This window comes from Heptranchias perlo, chromosome 23 (genome assembly GCF_035084215.1).
Source record: "Heptranchias perlo isolate sHepPer1 chromosome 23, sHepPer1.hap1, whole genome shotgun sequence".
In the NCBI taxonomy this organism is placed as follows: Eukaryota; Metazoa; Chordata; class Chondrichthyes; order Hexanchiformes; family Hexanchidae; genus Heptranchias; species Heptranchias perlo.
The window spans coordinates 11739498-11757927 of NC_090347.1; the positions used below are offsets into that span (position 1 = coordinate 11739498).

The window sequence follows — 18430 nt, forward strand, 5'->3', positions numbered from 1 at the left end:
CCAATTTCACAATTTCACAAATATCTAGTCCTCTAGTCCTTGTGGGTTCTTGGTTTTCAATAGATAAACTTTTTCATTCAGCATCATGTGGAAAGGCACAAAATGAAAATGATGATCCACATCAAACTCCAGTCCAATACCGCAGCAGTTAGTATTCTGTAAATCCCGTAACATTAAAGAAAGGTAATGGCCACTTATCTTTGCAGTAAAGCAGATAGAGCGAAGATAGGTCTCCTTTCACATATCCATTTAAGAGTGGCATGGTCTATAAACGTAGGTTCTTGGATAATGACAGCAGCAATAATATCACCCGAGGTGTTGTTAGACCTGATGATGTTGTCGCTTCATGAATTGGTCCTCTTTATCAAATTTATGCAACACTACGGGAACAGCCAAAATGATTCTCATCCTCCCAAAAATTGTTAGCTGCAACTTCTAATGTAGCACCAATTGGCCAGAATTCTCAAAAGTGTTGGCTAGAAAACTAAAGGCTTCAGCAAAAAGGTAGAAAAACAAAGGATACAAAAACAGCTAAAACTATACAGCAGAAGTAGATAAGTGCTCACAGCCAAAAACAGCAGACCAGGAATGTTTAGCAATAACCTGGAACCTGAATTGAGTCATGAAATTCAGCGTGGTATTTGATTTAAATAAATTTCACATTTAAATGAGGCTCATGCATGCCTGTTTCTCCTTATGACCTCAAAAACTGTTTGTCACAAAATGCATGGTACAGCAATTAGGGGATACCAGGTTGGGATTAACTATTTTTTGATTAATACCTGCAGCAGTGACAAAGCCTCATTAAATTTATCCTCTTTTGTGAAAATTGAAGATAGATGATCCTCTTTAATGACCCTGAGCTGAGCTTCCGACCCCATATCCTCTCCATCACCAAGACCGCCTATTTCCACCTTTGTAATATCACTTGTTTCCACTCCTGCGTCAGCCCATTTCCTGCTGAAACCCTCATCCATGCTTTTGTTACCTCCAGACTCAACTATTCCAATGCTGTCTTGGCCAGCACTCCCATCTCCCTCTGTAAATTTCAGCTCATCCAAAACTCTGCTGCCCATATCCTAACATGCATCAATTCTTGTTCACCCATCACCCCTGTGCTCGCTGGCCTACATTGGCTCCCGGTCCAGCAACGCCTTAAATTTAAAATTCTCAACCTTGTGTTCCAATCCCTCCATAAGCTTGCCTCACCCTATCTTTCCTGCTCCAGCCCTACAACCCTCCAACACTCTGCATTCCTCCGATTCTGGCCTCTTGTGCATCCCCAATTTCTTTCACTCCACTATAGGCGGCTGTGCCCATCTAGGCCCTAAGTTCTGGAATTCCCTCCCTAAACGTCTCTCCCTCTCTCTCCTCCTTTAAGGTGCTCCTTATAATCTACCTCTTTGACCAAGCTTCTGGCCACCTGTCCTAAGCTCAGTGTCAAATTTTGTTTGATAAGTCTCCTGTGAAGCGCCTTGGGACATCTTACTATGCAAATACAAGTTGTTGTTGTTGTTGAACAAAACAAAGAGGGGAGGTGAAAACAATAGGTAAAGGATGCAGGTCAAAATATGCTGGTACAAAGCTGCAGAGGAGGTCCTGCTGCTTTGGTGGACGCTCACAAGGGTTCTTGTATTAGATAATCATCCCAATAATAACAACAACTACTTGCATTTAATAGCCCTTTTAACATAGAGAAACCCCCCATGGCAATTCACGGGTGTAATCAGACAATGAATGCTGAGCCAAAGAAGGAGATACTAGGAGGGTGACCAAAAGCTTGGTCGAAGAGGTGGGTTTTAAGAAAGGTTTTAAAGGAGGACGGGGTAAAAGGGCGTAGTGGTTTAGGCAGGGAATTCCACAGCATGGGGCCTTGACAGCTGAAGGCACAGCGGCCAATGGTGGAAGGGAGGAGGGATGCACAAGAGACCAGAGTTAGAGGAAAACAAAGTTCTGGGAGGGCTGTAGGGCGGAAGGAGGTTAGAGAGCTAGGGAGGGACAAGACCATGAAGGGATTTAAACACGAGGATGAGAATTTTAAATTAGAGGTCTTGGAGGACTGGGAGCCAATGTATGTCAGCGAGCACAGGGGTGATGGGCGAATGGGACTTGATGTGGAATAGGATATGGGCAGAAGAGTTTTGGTTGAACTGGAGTTTATGGAGTGTAGAGGATTGAAGGCTGGCCAGGTGAGAATTGGAATAGTTGAGTCTAGAGGCATGGATGAGGGTTTCAGCAGCAGATGGGCTGAAGCAGGGGTGGAGGTGGCAATGTTACAGAGGTGATAGTAGGTAGCCTTTGTGATGGAAAGGATATGGGAGTCTTCCTATGCAGCTTCTATCAACATGATGCCATTTGTTTGAAAACTGTCAATTATAGCTCATACAGGAATTTCCACTAGTTTCGGGGTCGCAGTGCAGTGGTTATTCCTGGGAGGTAGGAACATAGGAACAGGAGTAGGCCATTCAGCCTTTCGAGCCTATTCTGCCATTCTATTAGTTCAGGGTTGATCTATACCTCAACTCCATTTATATGCCTTTTCTCCATATCTCTTTATACCCTAACTTAACAAAAATCTGTCGATTTCAGTCTTGAAAATGTCAATTAATCCAGCATCCACAGTTTTTTTTTGGGGAGGGATTTCCAGATTTCCACTACCCTTTGTGTGAAAAAGTGTTTTCTAATTTCACTCCTAAATGGCCATGCTCTAATTTTAAGATTATGCGCCCTTGTCTAGCTTCCCCCATCGGAGGAAATAGTGGGGTAGAAATTGGACCTTGTTGCAACCATTTTACAGGTGTAAAACTGACGCAATGAGGTGCAATTTCGGGGATCAACATTCAGTGCCCAAGGATGCCTGCAAGATGTCCAACCTGAAAATGGGCCAGACGATTTTCAGTCATCCCTGGCGGCTGCCTAAAACAGGCATTAGCCCCTTTCGTATTTAAATGAGGGGCCTATCGCCTTTTTTAGGACTCCTTGGGAAATTGGAGTCCTGAGGAGCAGAGCAGGCATATGGCCTACTATGCTAAGCTTCACCTGGCATGGATACAGATGAGGAACCAGCTGCCGCCAAAAAGGAGTGTTCTAGTCATTTGAAAAAAAAATTAATGTGTAGCCAGTAAGAGCCGGAGTGCTCCTCCCGGCTCCACAGCACTCCTGCTGGTCACAATTGACCGTCCTCTCACTGGCATCCCACTCTGCTCTCGGCATAGACCTGAGGCCACTGCCATTCATGCAGAAAGGTGAGCTGTCTGTGGAGCTGTAACTGGCACCGGCAGCTCGAGAAGATTATTTAGATGAGGACTGAGGCCCAATTTCGGGCTGGCTTCAGACCTCCCGGTTCGGGCGCGTATTGTGGCTTCATGGCCACCTTCGTGCCGACAAACTTCTACCCCAGTTTCTCGGTATCCACCCTATCAATTCCCTTAATTGTTTTAAATACCTCAATTAGATCGCCTCTCACTCTTCTAAACTCAAGGGAATACAAACCAAATTTATGCAACCTAACCTCATAATTTAACCTTTTAAGCTCTGGTCTTATTACAGTGAATCTGCAATGTACACCCTCCAAAGCTAATAGATCTTACCTGAGGTGTGGTGCGCAAAACTGATTACAGTTCTCCAGATGGGGTCTGACCAAGGCTCTGTACAACATGGCTCTGCCATAGTTTTGTCCACTCACTTAATCTGTCTACGTCCCCTTGTAACCTCCTGCTCCCATCTATACAACTTACACCTCCTAACTTCATGTCATCTGCAAACTTGGATATGCAACCCTCTATTCCTTCATCTAAGTCATTAATAGTATATATGATGAAAACCTGAGGCCCCGTAAAGATCCTTGGGGAACACCACTTGTCACATCCCACTGATCCTTTATCCCTACTCTCTGTCTCCTACCTCCCAATCAATTGCCAACCCATGTTACAAGCCATCCTCAGCTATCAACCTGTTTGTAGCTCCTGCCCGCTGATCCTGATGTTTTGGGTGAGAGACTGTTGTGGATTATTTAAATGAGGCCGGGGAGTTAAAATGGCCCAGGCCTTATGTTGAGCTCCCCATGGAGGGTTCCCTCCCACCCCACACACCCACCCGCCCTGCCTATATGTCCTGCTGGACATTTTCTCACACTTTTTGACTTAAGAGTGTTGATTTTACCTTCCCTCCTCCCATCTAGTTTCCCCACTGCCCTATTTACCCTTTCTGCAAAGGCATGGCTGCTCTCCGGTTTATGTGAAGGTCATCTCATCTTTACAGCCTTCCCTGGTCCTAAAACTGGACCCAGTGTCCCAGGAATCTGAAAGCTTCCCCTCTACATCATCCTAATCTTTCTCTCCTTGCCTGGTCCAGCGTGTGGCACGAATAGTATTCCAGAGATTACTACCCTGGAGGTTCTGCTCCATAATCTAGAATTTAAATAATTGAAATCCTTTGCAAAACCTCAAACCTACTCCTGGTGGTTCCCTCATGAACCACAACCTCTGGCTGCTCACCCTCCCATTCCAGAACCTTTCGTATTCGCTCTGAGATGTCGCAAATCCTGGCAGCTGGTAAGCCACATACCAATCGGAACTCTGGGTCATGTCTACAAAAGAAGCTATCTAGCCCCCTAACTGTGGAACCGCTCACAATCATCACTTGCCTATTCTTTGTACCTATGCTGTTTTTGCCATAGGTAATCACTTGCTCCTCAGTACCTTGTAGCTGCTTATGGTTACCCTTTTCTGATTCACTCTTTTTGTCCACAGGTGTACCTGTACGACAAATTCAGCTCCACCGATGGTCCCAGTTCCAGTAGAGGAGGAATTGGTAGCTGTGGCTCTTTTTGTGTCACACTGTTTGGAATGCTTAATGCCATGGTGTACCCATCTCTGGTCTGAAAGGAAGGCTAATTGTGACCGGAGCATATTTGCCCTGGATGCTTTGCCTAGTGGAGAATAACTCAGAAGTTCGACTGATAGTTAAAAAAATTTTTTGAAGTGCATCACCCTGATTGCCAAATAGGCCTTTTCCTGAAATTGCATCAGCCTTTTCTGAAAGCTGGCACACGATCTAAAATCTTTACTCAGGTGTAGCTGAAGACGAAAATGCTCTTGGCTACCTTTGAGGCCCCAATATTCATTACTTCTATGGCCAACTGTTGTAGTAATTCAGCAATATGCCCAATTCTATCAACACCTTAACCTCAAAAAAGAGAGAAGTAATTGCTACAAGAGGGTCTTGAAATTTGTACCCATTTCCCTTATCTTGTGCCTTGTCCTTTGAAAAGAAGAAAAATCTATCAGGAGTTAAAAAAGTCACCACTGACCTTGGGCAACATAGTTGCATCTGACAAGGCAAAAATCTATTGAAATCAGTACTGGAACTAGTTCCTTAAGGGTTTAAATTACTTGGTCTAATGGCACAGCAGGAGACAACAATATTGTGCCCATTTTAACAATATTAGCTATATGCTTAGGGAATTCCTCAATAACTCAGAACATTGTTTTGAATGTGTCCTTCAGGAAATCGTAGGGTGGAGGAGGACAAGTCCTTTTGTTTGACACTTTCCTCTTCCTCTTTGGAAAGTGTGTGGTGTGGATATGAAAACTTAACAGTGCATTACTGGGATTCTCCGTGGCAGAAAATGAAAGAAATTGCAGTCAGTGGGGCCTACCACAGCTTTACCATCTGACCTATATTTCTCTTCCCTCACCCCTGCTGGGTCCGTTACTGGCCTTTCCTTCCTTGTCCGCTGTATATGAAAGGAAGCAAGGCCCAGGTCCACAGATGATTTTGGTCCCATCTGTCCGTATTACTGCCACTTCCCATGGGCCACCATGAGGAAGATGGTGCTAGGTCCTGAGAAGTTGCCCTGAGGACCCCAATGGAGGAATAGGGCCTTGTAATGGCCAACTCTTTCCCCATTCTGGCTCCTGCTTACCTTTTGGTGTACACCTCGGTCTCTGCCAAGATGCCGATCTTCTGATCTTTGGGCTGCTTCTATTTCTTTAAGTGCCTAACTGCCTCTGCTGATGCTACAGCAGCAGTACTGCAATAGCACTGCTAGAAATTTGCAGCTGGACAATGGCAGGTTCCCTCTTGGTAGTGGGAATTCTGCTAGGAGCCTGCCATGCATGGGTGATGAACCTCAACCCAGGAAACTGGGTTGGGGTTCCGGTGGTGTCATAAAGGCAGGCAGAACTCACTGCCGCTGGGAGGAAAATTCCAGCCTTTAAGAAAGAAAGAAAGACTTGCATTTATATAGTGCCATTCATGACCTCAGGTCTTTCCAAAGCTCTTTACTGCCAATGAAGTGCTTTTGAAGTGTAGTCACTGCTGTAATGTAGGCAACGCAGCAGCCAATCTGTGCACAGCAAGATCCCACAAACAGCAATGTGATAATGACCAGATCATCTGTTTTAGTGATGTTGGTTGAGGGATAAATATTGACCAGGACATCGGACAGAACTCCCCTGATCTTCTTCGAAATAGTGCCATGGGACCTTTCATGCTTATCTGAGAGGGCAGTTGGGGCCTTGATTTAATGTCACCTTTAAAAGGGGAGGTACACTGTGGCTGCAACAATGAGTGGAAATTGTCTGTGAGGTGAAATGGCTGAAACTGGCAGAGAGTGGACATCAAGGTTCTCAAATACTACAATGAAGGCTTTCCAAGCATCTGTTGCGCAGGCAGTGGGAGGAGGTTGCAGACGTGGTGAATGCGAGAGGCATGGCTCCTAGGACATGGATGTAGTGCCAGAATAAGTTTAATTATCTGATGAGAGTTGTCAAGGTAAGAAGAATCTTCAAATGGTATCTCATAACAGCTGCACCACTCATAGCCTCATTATCTGTTGAATTCGCAGCACACCCATGACCCACCAACCAGAAATCAACAACAATCAATACCGCAGAGTTCAATTAATATCCTTCACCTCACACTCAGCACGATTACAAGCTTCACAACCACAACTCACATCTCATGCACACATTGGCTGCTACTCAACCATGACAGCCACATTACCCAAACATCTTGCAAGACTCTCACTAACACACTTCCCTCTTTCTTGCAGGAGAAGGTGGCGCAAAACACAAAGCAGCAAACTGCCACCAGTAGAGGACCAGCGCAACGACATACCCTTTCCCCCATTGAGAAGAAGGCATTGGTGATAATGGAAAGGGGCATTACGGAGGCCGTGGCCATTAGCAATGTTGGAGGACACACCAAGCAGGATTTCTTCATACCTAATCTTCCTTCTTTCTTCTCACTTCTCCCTCACCAGGATGCCACAGGTGCCAGATCGTCAGAGGGCGAGTCACATACTGGTACTGCACCAGAGGACTCAGAGGCGGACTTCGATGAGCCAGGCTACTGAAGAACGCTAATGTGTATACACCAGGTAATGCTCGGTGCACTGGGAAGCTTGCCACACAATATTGCAGAGCATGGAGGAGTCTACCTCTAACTTGACACAGGGCTTTGAACAGAGCTTGGAGCCCATCCTTTCCAATGTGGAACGGATGGTCACTGTAATCAGCACCGTTGCAGAACCCACTATGATGGAGTATCTCACAATGAATCTGATAGCTTCCATCTCAGCACAAAACGCTGCCATGGAAACTCAGACGGCTGTCATTCTTGGTTTGAAACGGGCTTCCAAAGACGTCACAGCAGTCCAGCACTCTATTCTCCAACAGAGCACGAGGAGTGCTGAGGTGCCGCCCAGGAGAAGGGCATTGGCTCCATGGAAGAGGAACCTGCTGTCCTCTCTCAAGATGAAAGCATACCTGCTTCCACAACTGCCACTCAACCAATGCCTTTGCTGGTGCCTGTGAGCCAGCTGGCTCAGACTGTTGCAGCCCATAACGGGATGGTGGAGTCTGCAGCCAGGCCCTCTAGGCCCAGAGCTGCTCGAGGTCATTCTCCAAAGCCATCTGCAGTATCCTCAATGGAAGCTCAGCAGCCGTCCATCTCCCAATCTCCAGCCACTGGGAAAACACCTCGTAGAAGCACTAGGATAGGCAAAGGAACACAAAAGACTTGCACTAAGGGAATGCACAAGGGTTTAATTTTGTGTGAAGTGTGAGATTATTGATTTGTCAAATTTGGTTTCGGATTTGCACTTGGTGTTGGCTTTTATGTTTGTAGCCAAGTGAGGGAAAAACCAAATTGTTGAAAGAGGGCAATGTGATGTTCGTTGTAAGAAGAAAGGTAAGGAGTGTAGGTCTGTGGGTGAATAGGGACTTGCAGTTGTGGTTAGTGGAACGACTCCTCAATCAGCTGATCTCCTGGAGCTCGGACAGAATGGGGCTGTCTTGGTTGCTGTCTCTCCTTCTCCTCTTCCTGCTCCTCCTCCTCAATTTGTTGGTGTGCATATGGTGGTAAGGGTTGGTCCCTCATGATGGCAAAGCTGTGAAACATGCAGTAAATAACTAAAAATCTGGATATCTGCTCAGAGGTGTACTCAGGGCTCCTCCTGAATGGTCCAGGCAGCAGAAGTGTTATTTGAGGATGCCGATTGTTTGCTCAATGACATTCCTTGTGGCAGCATGGCTCTCATTGTAGATCTACTGTGCAGCTGTGCGCGGGTTCCTAACCAGGGTCATGTCTAGAAGGGATAACCCTTGTCACCCAACAGCCAGTCTTTAATTTGGAGACCTGGTTGGAATAAATAGAGGAATGACGCAGAATTAAAGAGTCGTGACTGCTGCTTGGATATCAGGCACAGAACCCTGCATTATGGTTGCAAATCAGTTGCACGTTGAGGGAGCAGAATCCCTTACGAATGATGAATATTGCAGGGTTCAGATGGGGAGCACACAATGCAATGTGTGTGCAGTCAATGGCACCTTACACCATGGAGAAGCCTGCCATGCAGACAAAACCTTGTGCTCTTTCCTCCTGCTTCTCTCTGTCAATGGAGAAGGAGATATAAGTGTTTCTCTTGGTGTACAAAGCCTTGGTGACCTCCTTGATACATCGGTGTACTGCGAACTGCGAGATGTTGCTAATGTCGCCTGTTGTGGCCTGAAAGGAGTCGGTGGTGTAAAAGTTGAGAGCGACAGTGACCTTGACAGCTATGGCAATGCTGACCAAGCCTTGGTTTGAGGCTGCAGTTGTGGCTGCAGCAGCTGACATAGCTCAATAACAACCTCCTTGGTAAAGCGAAGGTGCCTCATACATTGCAGCTCAGTGAAGTTGAGGTAAGACCATAAGAGATAGGAGCAGGAGTAGGCCATTTGGCCCCTTGAGCCTGCTCCGCAGTTCAATGAGATCATGGCTGATCTAATTTTTACCTCAACTCCACTTTCCTGCCTTTTCCCCATATCCTTTGATTCCCTTGCTGATCAAAAATTTGTCTAACTCAGCCTTGAATGTATTCAATGACTCAGCCTCCACAGCTTTCTGGGGTAAAGAATTCCAAAGATTCACGACCCTCTGGGAGAAGAAATTCCTCCTTATTTCCGTCTTAAAAGGGCGAACCCTTATTCTGAGACTACACCCCCCAGTTTTAGATTCCCCCATGAAGGGTAACATCCTCTCAGCATCTACCCAATCGAGTCCCCTCAGAATCTTGTATGTTTCAATAAGATCTCCTCTCATTCTTCTAAACTCCAATGAGTATAGACCCAACCTGTTCAATCTTTCCTCATAAGACAACCCTTCCATACCCGGAATCAACCTAGTGAACCTTCTCTGAACTGCCTCCAATGCAGGTATGTCCTTCCTTAAATAAGGGCATCAGAACTGTACGCAGTACTCCGGGTGTGGTCTCACCAGCACCCTGTACAGTTGTAGCATGACTTCCCTGCTTTTATACTCCATCCCCCTAGAAATAAAGGACAATATTCCGTTTGCCTTCCAGATTACCTGCTGCACCTGTATGTTGACTTTTTGTGTTTCATGTACGAGGACACCCAAAACCCTATGTACCACAGCATTTTGTAGTATTTCTCCATTCAAATAATATTTTGCTTTTTTATTTTTCCTCCCAAAGTGGATGACTTCACATTTTCCCACATTATGATCCATCTGCCAAATTTTTGCAGATGGATCATATCCCTTTGCAGACCCTTTGGGCTCTATTTTAGCACCCGCGATCGGGTGCATTCCTGGCGGGGGGGCTCCGAAAATCGGGGATTCCCGGGGTGGGTCGGGAGCCCGGCTCTAATCCGCCCACTTCCGGGTTTCCCACAGACGCGCTGACATGCGCGCGCAGCCCCCACATGTGGGACTCCCGCCGGCAATTAAAGCCGGCGGGGTGCCACTTAAAGTATTTATTTAGATATTTCAGGTCGTTTACAGACCTGATTAAGGAGATATTTCAGGAGGGTTGGGATTTTACAAACAACTGGGACTGTTTCCCGTACTGGGGGAAACACTCCCAGTTCAAATGGACATGTTGCAGCTATCAGCCTGTGGCAGCTGCAAAGGTCCATTTGACAGGTGGGGGGGGGGGAGGGGGGGTGGAGACCCTCACTCATTGCAGGAGGCCACTCTGTCACCTTGGACAAAGTTTGGCCTCCACCACCCTCCTCCTAACAATAAAATTCACCAACTTGCACACTTACCCCGGTGTCCAGACACATGCACCTACCTTGTGGACCCCCTCAGACGTACATCTTCCGGATGGGGGCCGCTGTAGCTGCAGTCATGACCTCCTCGGAGGGCGAACAGCATCACCAGCCTCGCTGGCCACGCCGTCCACCTCTGACACGTGGAGCTCCACAACACAGTGCTGTGACACATCCACCTGCACAGCAGGAGGGAGGGCAACCGCAGAGAGAGATGCGTCGCAGAGGGCACTACCCTCGCCACAGGGTCCACAGACCGAGGCTCAGCTTCCTGGACCTCTCTGAGCAGCAGTGCACACGGAGGCTCAGAGTCACTCGACATGTAGTCGTGGACATCTGCAGCCTCCTTCATGCCGAGCTGCTCCCGGCTGGCCCGAGCACCATCTTCTTACCTGTCGCTGTCAAAGTTACCACTGCCCTCAACAACTTCTCCTCCGCATCCTTCCAGGGTGCCACCGGGGACATCGCCGACGTCTCTCAGTCGTCTGCACAAAAGAGCCCTGCAAATACATCCACACCCACTCTGCCGTGACATAATGGGTGGCATCAGGTGTGGGTCTTCAGAGTGATCCTCAGGAAAGGGCATTATTGCACAAACCAGACAAAATTCGCAAAGACGTGGCAGTAGTGGTGCCAATATAATATGTAATGTGAGTTGGTCAGAAATTAAATATAAGTAAAAACCATGACAAACCCTCAAAACAACTTTGTGCATCCCCTTCATGCTCACGACACGTTTGCCTTATGCTGCCTACTGCACATATGTGATGCATGCCCTGTGGCTGCAGCACAGGTAGTGGCAGGTTGAGTGAGGCTGACCGTGAAAGAGCTGCATGAGAGGGTGAGTATGAGATAGAGCCATGAGAATGTATGACGATTGGGTTGAGTGGTAGTGGCGGGATGAGTACTGGCGAGGTGAGTAAGTGCAGGTGAGATGAGGATGAGGTTTGAGTGGGTGTGAGGGGTGATGTGACAGAGTGGTGTTGGCAGTGCAGAAGGAGATGTGGGGTGGGGGCGGTGATGTGGCAGACAGAGTATAGGGGAATGAGTAAGTGTACTCACTTTGGCTGACCTACTTAGGTCATTGCAGTGCCTCCTGCACTGTATGCAGGTGCGTGATATGTTGGAGGTGCAGGTGACCTCCTCTGCCACCTCGAGCCAGGCCTTCTTGGTGGCAGAGGCAGGCCGCTTCCTCCCGCCCGCCGGGGGGGGGGAAGATCTCTGTCCTCCCCACTCCTCCTCACCCCATCCAATGATACCTGGAGTGAGGCATCATTAACCTTGGAGCAGCCTTCCCCCCGGGCTGCTCCATGCTGTAATTTTTCCTATTTCTTGCAGCATCAGTCAGTGGAGGACTGCCCCTTTAAATAGAGCTCCTCCAGCTGACAGACCTTACTGCGCATGCGCAGTCCGCCCGATGCGCAGCTCAGCAGCGGGGAACCCGGAACATGAGGTAAGTGGCTCCAATTTGCCTGCGATTGCGTTCGGGGCAGACTGTTTTCACCGGGCGCGTTACCCACGCGCCCAATCGCCCCCCCAGCTGCAAACCCGCTGCCGTGGTAATATCGGGCCCTTTGTGTCCTCATCGCAAATTGCTTTTCCACCTATCTTTGTATCATCAGCAAATTTGGCCACAAGACACTCTGTTCCTTCATCCAAGTCATTGGTATATATTGTAAATAGTTGAGGCCCCAGCACTGAGCCCTGGCGGCACCCCACTAGTTACAGATCGCCTTTTTGAAAATGACCCTTTTATCCCGACTCTTCGTTTTCTGTTAGTTAGCCAATCCTCTATAAATGCCAGTATATTACCTCCAACACCATGAGCTCTTATCTTGTGCAGTAATCTTTTATGTGGCACCTTATCGAATGCCTTTTGGAAATCCAAATATACTGCATCCATTGGTTTCCCTTTATCCACCCTGCCCGTTACTTCCTCAAAGAACTCTAATAAATTTGTCAGACACGATTTCCCCTTCATAAAACCATGTTGACTCTCCTTGATTGTATTATGAGTCTCCAAATGTCCTGCTAACAGGTAGGAGAACGTCTGTGCATATGGCCTCCTGTGAAGTGCCTTCCTCCTCCCTCTTCTGGCAGCTTGTCCTGCGCTGTTGTGTCTTCCTTCTTGCTCCCAGTCAAGCTGTATTTCCAGAGGCAGTCCTACCCATGTTTAGAGTCAGATAATTTGTGATGGAGACAACAAGAACAGGAGTGCAAGAGCAGCCAGATCTCTCTGCAGACAAATTGAACATCGAACAGTGCTAGAACTTAGCAAAAAATGCCTGGAAGTCAAGCAGCAGCCAGAAGTAATAATCTAGCAATGTACCTGTAAGTTCTGCACGATCGCTTTAAATACCACTCATCCCGGTTACCATCATGTTCTGCTGAATGACATCAGCACGTGGCATCCAATTCATTGGGGCCTTCCAAAATAACAATCGCGGCCTGCAATCAGCATTGCATACTCATCCAGGTGATTATCTCCCTCCTCTGCATCTTGCCGTCATGCGATACTCTCACGAGCACTCCCTCCTGCACCAAGATAGCGTGCGTGCACCTTGTACGTCATTTTGGGTCCTTGGGTGGCCGCGTAGCACCTGATAAACAGGCGACACGCAGACTAATTTAACTCCCAAGATGTTTTTGGCTTTGTTTTTGTTGGAGAAGTTTGTAAGGAAACACAATCTGGATGTTCAAAATGCCAAAAAACAAATGTTGAAATAAGTTGTTTTTTTGCTTGGACTGTGAGCACAGAACAAGAAGACACAAACTGAAAATTAACAAAACTCAAACAAAACAATAGATTAAAAGATTTTTTTCTTACAGAGCAGTGTGATAGGTTGAACGACACCTAGCGAAGCAGTTAATGTTGTGCTAGTCAACCCCTAAAAATGACCTAGATATCTGTTAATGAAACAGAATTGAAGTTTACAGGAAAAAGTTATTCAAATAATCTGTGGCGTTTCATTGTTCCTTTGCTGCTGGACCAGATGGTTTTTTCCTGCCCGTCATTTTCTTATGTTTGTATATTCGCAAGCTGGGTTTTGGTGGAGTATGGCATTGTCTGTGGAGGGCAGCAGCCAGCACTAAATTGTGGGAATGGATCCTGCAGGAAGTATTTATACAGAGCTTTCTTCAGGAGGGATATAAGACATAGTCTGAAGAAGGACCAAGCTTAAAGAGCACAATAGATTTTTCTCCTTCTTTATATTCTTACTTATCCTGTTATTTCTCCCACAGCTTTAGTTTTTTGAAAACACTTCACTTACCTAGAAAAATTGTTTTCCAAAACTAATCTACTCAGGGCACTGCCTGTTGACATTTCATTAAAGCAGATGGGAAGTAAATACTCTCCCTGAATGTCAGGCACAAGGATCTCCATCTCTTGTAACACCAAAACACCAGTTGTACTTTGGTGATGCACAGAAATATTTGTTAGAGACAAGTTTAGAATAAGAGGAACAGTTTACAATTGGGACCTGCATAGCATAACTAAGTGGTACTCAATAGCAACTGGCAGATATGCCATGTGACAATTCCCATATCTGCTATCACTAAAATTTGCACACTTCCAGTTTTAATGGAATAGGAGGCAGTAGGTGTTTGACAAAGAAGCACATTTAAAAGAGGCTTATTCTAGACAGGTTTTTGTTAAACTGAGGCAGCAGTAGACTCAAAACAGTAGTAATTTATAAACAAATTTGAATTTGATTACTATAAGGAACCTATGCATTATTGTACTTGAAGTTGATAATTTTACATCTATTTTGTTTTCAACAGAGCATAAGAGTAGCAGATTTTGCACAGTACTTCTGCTTACAAAATTAGAAAGGAACATTTTTCTGATCTACAATTAATGATTATCTGAGATTGATAAATCTTATTCACCCTTAGCTGCAAATTACAAATTTTTCCATGTAACATTTGTTGAAATAACCATACCTTGCAAAGACAATTTAGTGAAATATGGTTACAATGGAAGTAGTGAAAATAAGAGTTTCTTTTGTATGTATCTTTTTGCATTTACCAAGGGCTGCAGTGACCAGCTGTGTATGGAATTTTATCATCACTGATGGAAAATTTAGCGTTGTTAGATGTTGATAAAGGATGGTACTATAGATGGAGTGAAGTGCATCTTGTCCCGGGAAACTCACAGCGAAGACACAGAAATGACGCTGAAATAAAAAATTATAAAAAGAATAAGCTCTAATTATCTGTGCAGCAATGTGCTAATTGATGTCACGCAGTAAAATTTTAAAACTGTAAAATCAGTTTGTTCATAGTTAAATTTGTATTTGATACAAAGCTAATGAAGGTGGTAAGTTCCAAAGCTGAAAAGGATAAGCTACAGGAGGATTTGAATATACTTGGGAATTGGGCAGACAGGTGATATGATTGCTGTTTTTAGGATTCTGAAGGGAATAGATAATGTAGACCATGGCAAGCTATTTCACCTTGTCCAGAACAGTAGAACCAGGAGACATGGCCTGCGCTTGAAGGGGGTAAATTCAAAACTAATCTGCGGAAACAATATTTCAGTGAGCAAGTGGTCAATCTATGCAACAAGCTCCCTAGGGGGACAATGGAAGCAGTTAGTATTGATTCATTCAAATGAAAATCAGATAGATTTCTTTCAGAAAATAGCATTTTGGGATACAATATATGAGTAATTTGAGACATGACATGTAGCATGCTTGGGAGGAACAGGTGCCTTTGGACCTATGGTTCCCAAAACTCTCCACTACTGGTGTTGTTTTCCTTGCGTCCTGTCTGGGTCTGTTGCAGACTAATTGATAGAGATTAATTTATCCAAATTACAAATTTGCAGATACTCTTAATAGAGATCTGATTGAGTATAATCCACAAGATAGCCATGGAATGACTGAAATATAACTTCAACAGGTTGAAGGTTTCCAACCCAATAGATGGTGAAAGTGGAAAATATAATCCACCATCTACTTAGCTAACTTTTCTTTGGAGATTGCAGCACTACAGATATGTTTTTACAAGGTGAGACAGAGTATATGATTTTCACAGGAGCAGGCCACAAAATACACACATTAGCACATAGTTCACTCATGTAAAGAGTGCAATGAATTTATTAAAATTGATTGCCCTGAAATTCCGTGGGGGTTCTCCTGATGATCTGCTGTATCTCTGGCAGAAGACCTGCAAGAGATACCCAAAGAATGCAAGAGACCTGGCATAGCAGAGTTACATCAGGAACCCAGGGAAATTCTGTCTTTCCAAGCTGTTACATACATTTTTGATAATACATGGGGCAACAACACAGGGATGATAACCCAACTGGTCTCCTTGCTACAATTTCTATGATTTGAAGATTGCATTATGGGAATAATTACAGATGCTGCAAAAGGAGTGAAATAGGCTTGTCTATAACTGATGATTTACTGCATCTTCATCTTGTTATTATAATGCACTAGTCTGTAAAATGTTTTCTGTGAGGGTTATATTGTTATGATGGATAAATATGCATGATGGTTTTTGGCTTGGTTCAGGAGATTCCTTTAACTGAAATTGATAGTATTCAGATTTTCCCAAACCTCCTGTATGGCCCAATTTTCATTTAAAGGATGTAAGCAGCCACCACTGGAGAAACATCAAGGTTGCTAGGGAAGCATAATGCAGAGTATGCAGGGTAAATACATTCCCAAAACCAACAAGCTCAGACTAAGCAAATGTAACCCAAAATGGATCAAACAGCAAACAAATTAAAATGAGATAAAGAGGAAAAATGGCACATATATACCCTGAAGGGAGAATACAGAAGAGGCTCACTGGGATGAATACAAAAAATTGCAGAAACATATTAAAAAGGTAATCAGAGAAGCAAAGAGAGGCCTAAAGTAAAACATAGCAACTGAAGCTAAGCATGGTAGTAATAAAAAAATTCAGTGCCACAACAGCAAAAGGGTAGTCAGAGAAAAAAATGAAAATCATAAAAGATAAACAGACTTGAAACAAAAAAATGAGCACAATATTCTGAATGATTAATTCCTCCAACTTTACATAAAGAAACATATGAACAACATGCCCTCTCCAAAGAAAAATATCCGAAGTAAAATCAATGAAATTGTTATAAATCACACAGAAGTCCTAGGCTAAATGGACTCAAAGCAAATAAATCCCCAGGGATAGATGGCATTTATCTCAGAGTGCCGAAAGTGAGTAGGGAAGAAATTTGTGAAGCACGAACAATCATTATTTAGGTGTCATTCGACATGGGGGAGGTACTAGAATATTGGAAAGAGGTTATTGTGGTGCCATATTGAAAAAGGGTGGCAAAACAAACACAGGCAAGTACTAAACCATTCATCTTACTTGTAAGTAGCCACCACTGGAGAAACATCAATGTTGCTAGGGAAGCATAATACTGAATATGCAGGGTAAATACATTCCCAAAATCAACAAACTCGTGTAAAATAATGGAATCAATTATCAGGAGTAAACAGATCACCCAGCATCAGACCACTAGGCACCGGGCACGACAAAGGCAAAACAAGCCCAGTCAACCCTGCAAAGTCCTCCTCACTAACATCTGGGGACTTGTGTCAAAATTGGGAGAGCTGTCCCACAGACTAGTCAAGCAACAGCCTGACATAGCCATACTCACAGAATCATACCTTTCAGCCAACGTCCCAGACTCATCCATCACCATCCCTTGGTATGTCTTGTCCCACCGGCAGGACAGACCGACCAGAGATGGCGGTACAGTGATATACAGTCAGGAGGGAGTGGCACTGGGAGTCCGCAACATTGACTCCAGACCCCATGAAATCTCATGGCATCAGGTCAAACATGGGCATGGAAACCTCCTGCTGATTACCACCTACCGCCCTCCCTCAGCTGATGAATCAGTCCTCTTCCATGTTGAGCACTACTTGGAGGAGGCACTGAGGGTAGCAAGGGTCCAGAATGTACTCTGGGTGGGGGACTTCAATGTCCATCACCAAGAGTGGCTCGGTAGCACCACAACTGATCGAGCTGGCCGAGACCTGAAGGACATAGCTGCCAGACTGGGCCTGCGGCAGGTGGTGAGCGAACCAACACGAGGGAAAAACCTACTTGACCTTGTCCTCACCAATCTACCTGTCACAAATGCATCTGTCCATGACAGTAATGGTAGGAGTGACCACCGCACTGTCCTGGTGGAGACGAAGTCCCATCTTCGCAGTGAGGACACCATCCACCGTGTTGTGTGACACTACCACCGTGCTAAATGGGATAGATTCAGAACAGATCGAGCAGCTCAAAACTGGGCATCCATGAGGCACTGAGGACCATCAGCAGCAGCAGATTTGTATTTCAGCACAATCTGTAACCTCATGGCCCGGCATATTCCTCACTCTACCATTACCAACAAGCCAGGGGATCAACCCTGGTTCAATGAGGAGTGTAGAAGAGCATGCCAGGAGCAGCACCAGGCATACCTAAAAATGAGATGCCAACCTGGTGAAGCTACAACACAGGACTACATGCATGCTAAACAGCGGAAGCAACATGCTATAGACAGAGCTAAGTGATTCCACAGCCAACGGATCAGTTCAAAGCTCTGCAGTCCTGCCACATCCAGTCGTGAATGGTGGTGGACAGTTAAATGATTAACGGGAGGAGGAGGCTCTGTAAACATCCCCATCCTCAATGATGGCAGAGTCCAGCACGTGAGTGCAAAACACAAGGCTGAAGCGTTTGCATCCACCTTCAGCCAGAAGTGCCAAGTAGATGATCCATCTCGGCCTCCTCCTGATATCCCTACCATCACAGAAGCCAGTCTTCAGCCAATTCGATTCACTCCACGTGATATCAAGAAACGGCTGAGTGCACTGGATACAGCAAAGGCTATGGGC

The 18430-nt window shown here is 45.5% G+C and overlaps 1 protein-coding gene across 1 annotated transcript in view; it reads right to left on the bottom strand.

The window, feature by feature from the left end:
- LOC137341448 (dynein axonemal heavy chain 17-like) overlaps positions 1–18430 on the bottom strand; it is a 574489-nt gene that overhangs the window by 161693 nt on the left and 394366 nt on the right. Inside the window, exon 49 of the mRNA XM_068004561.1 lies at positions 14590–14737. Within this exon, the coding sequence (XP_067860662.1) occupies positions 14590–14737 (148 nt within the window). The remainder of the gene's footprint in view (positions 1–14589; positions 14738–18430) is intronic.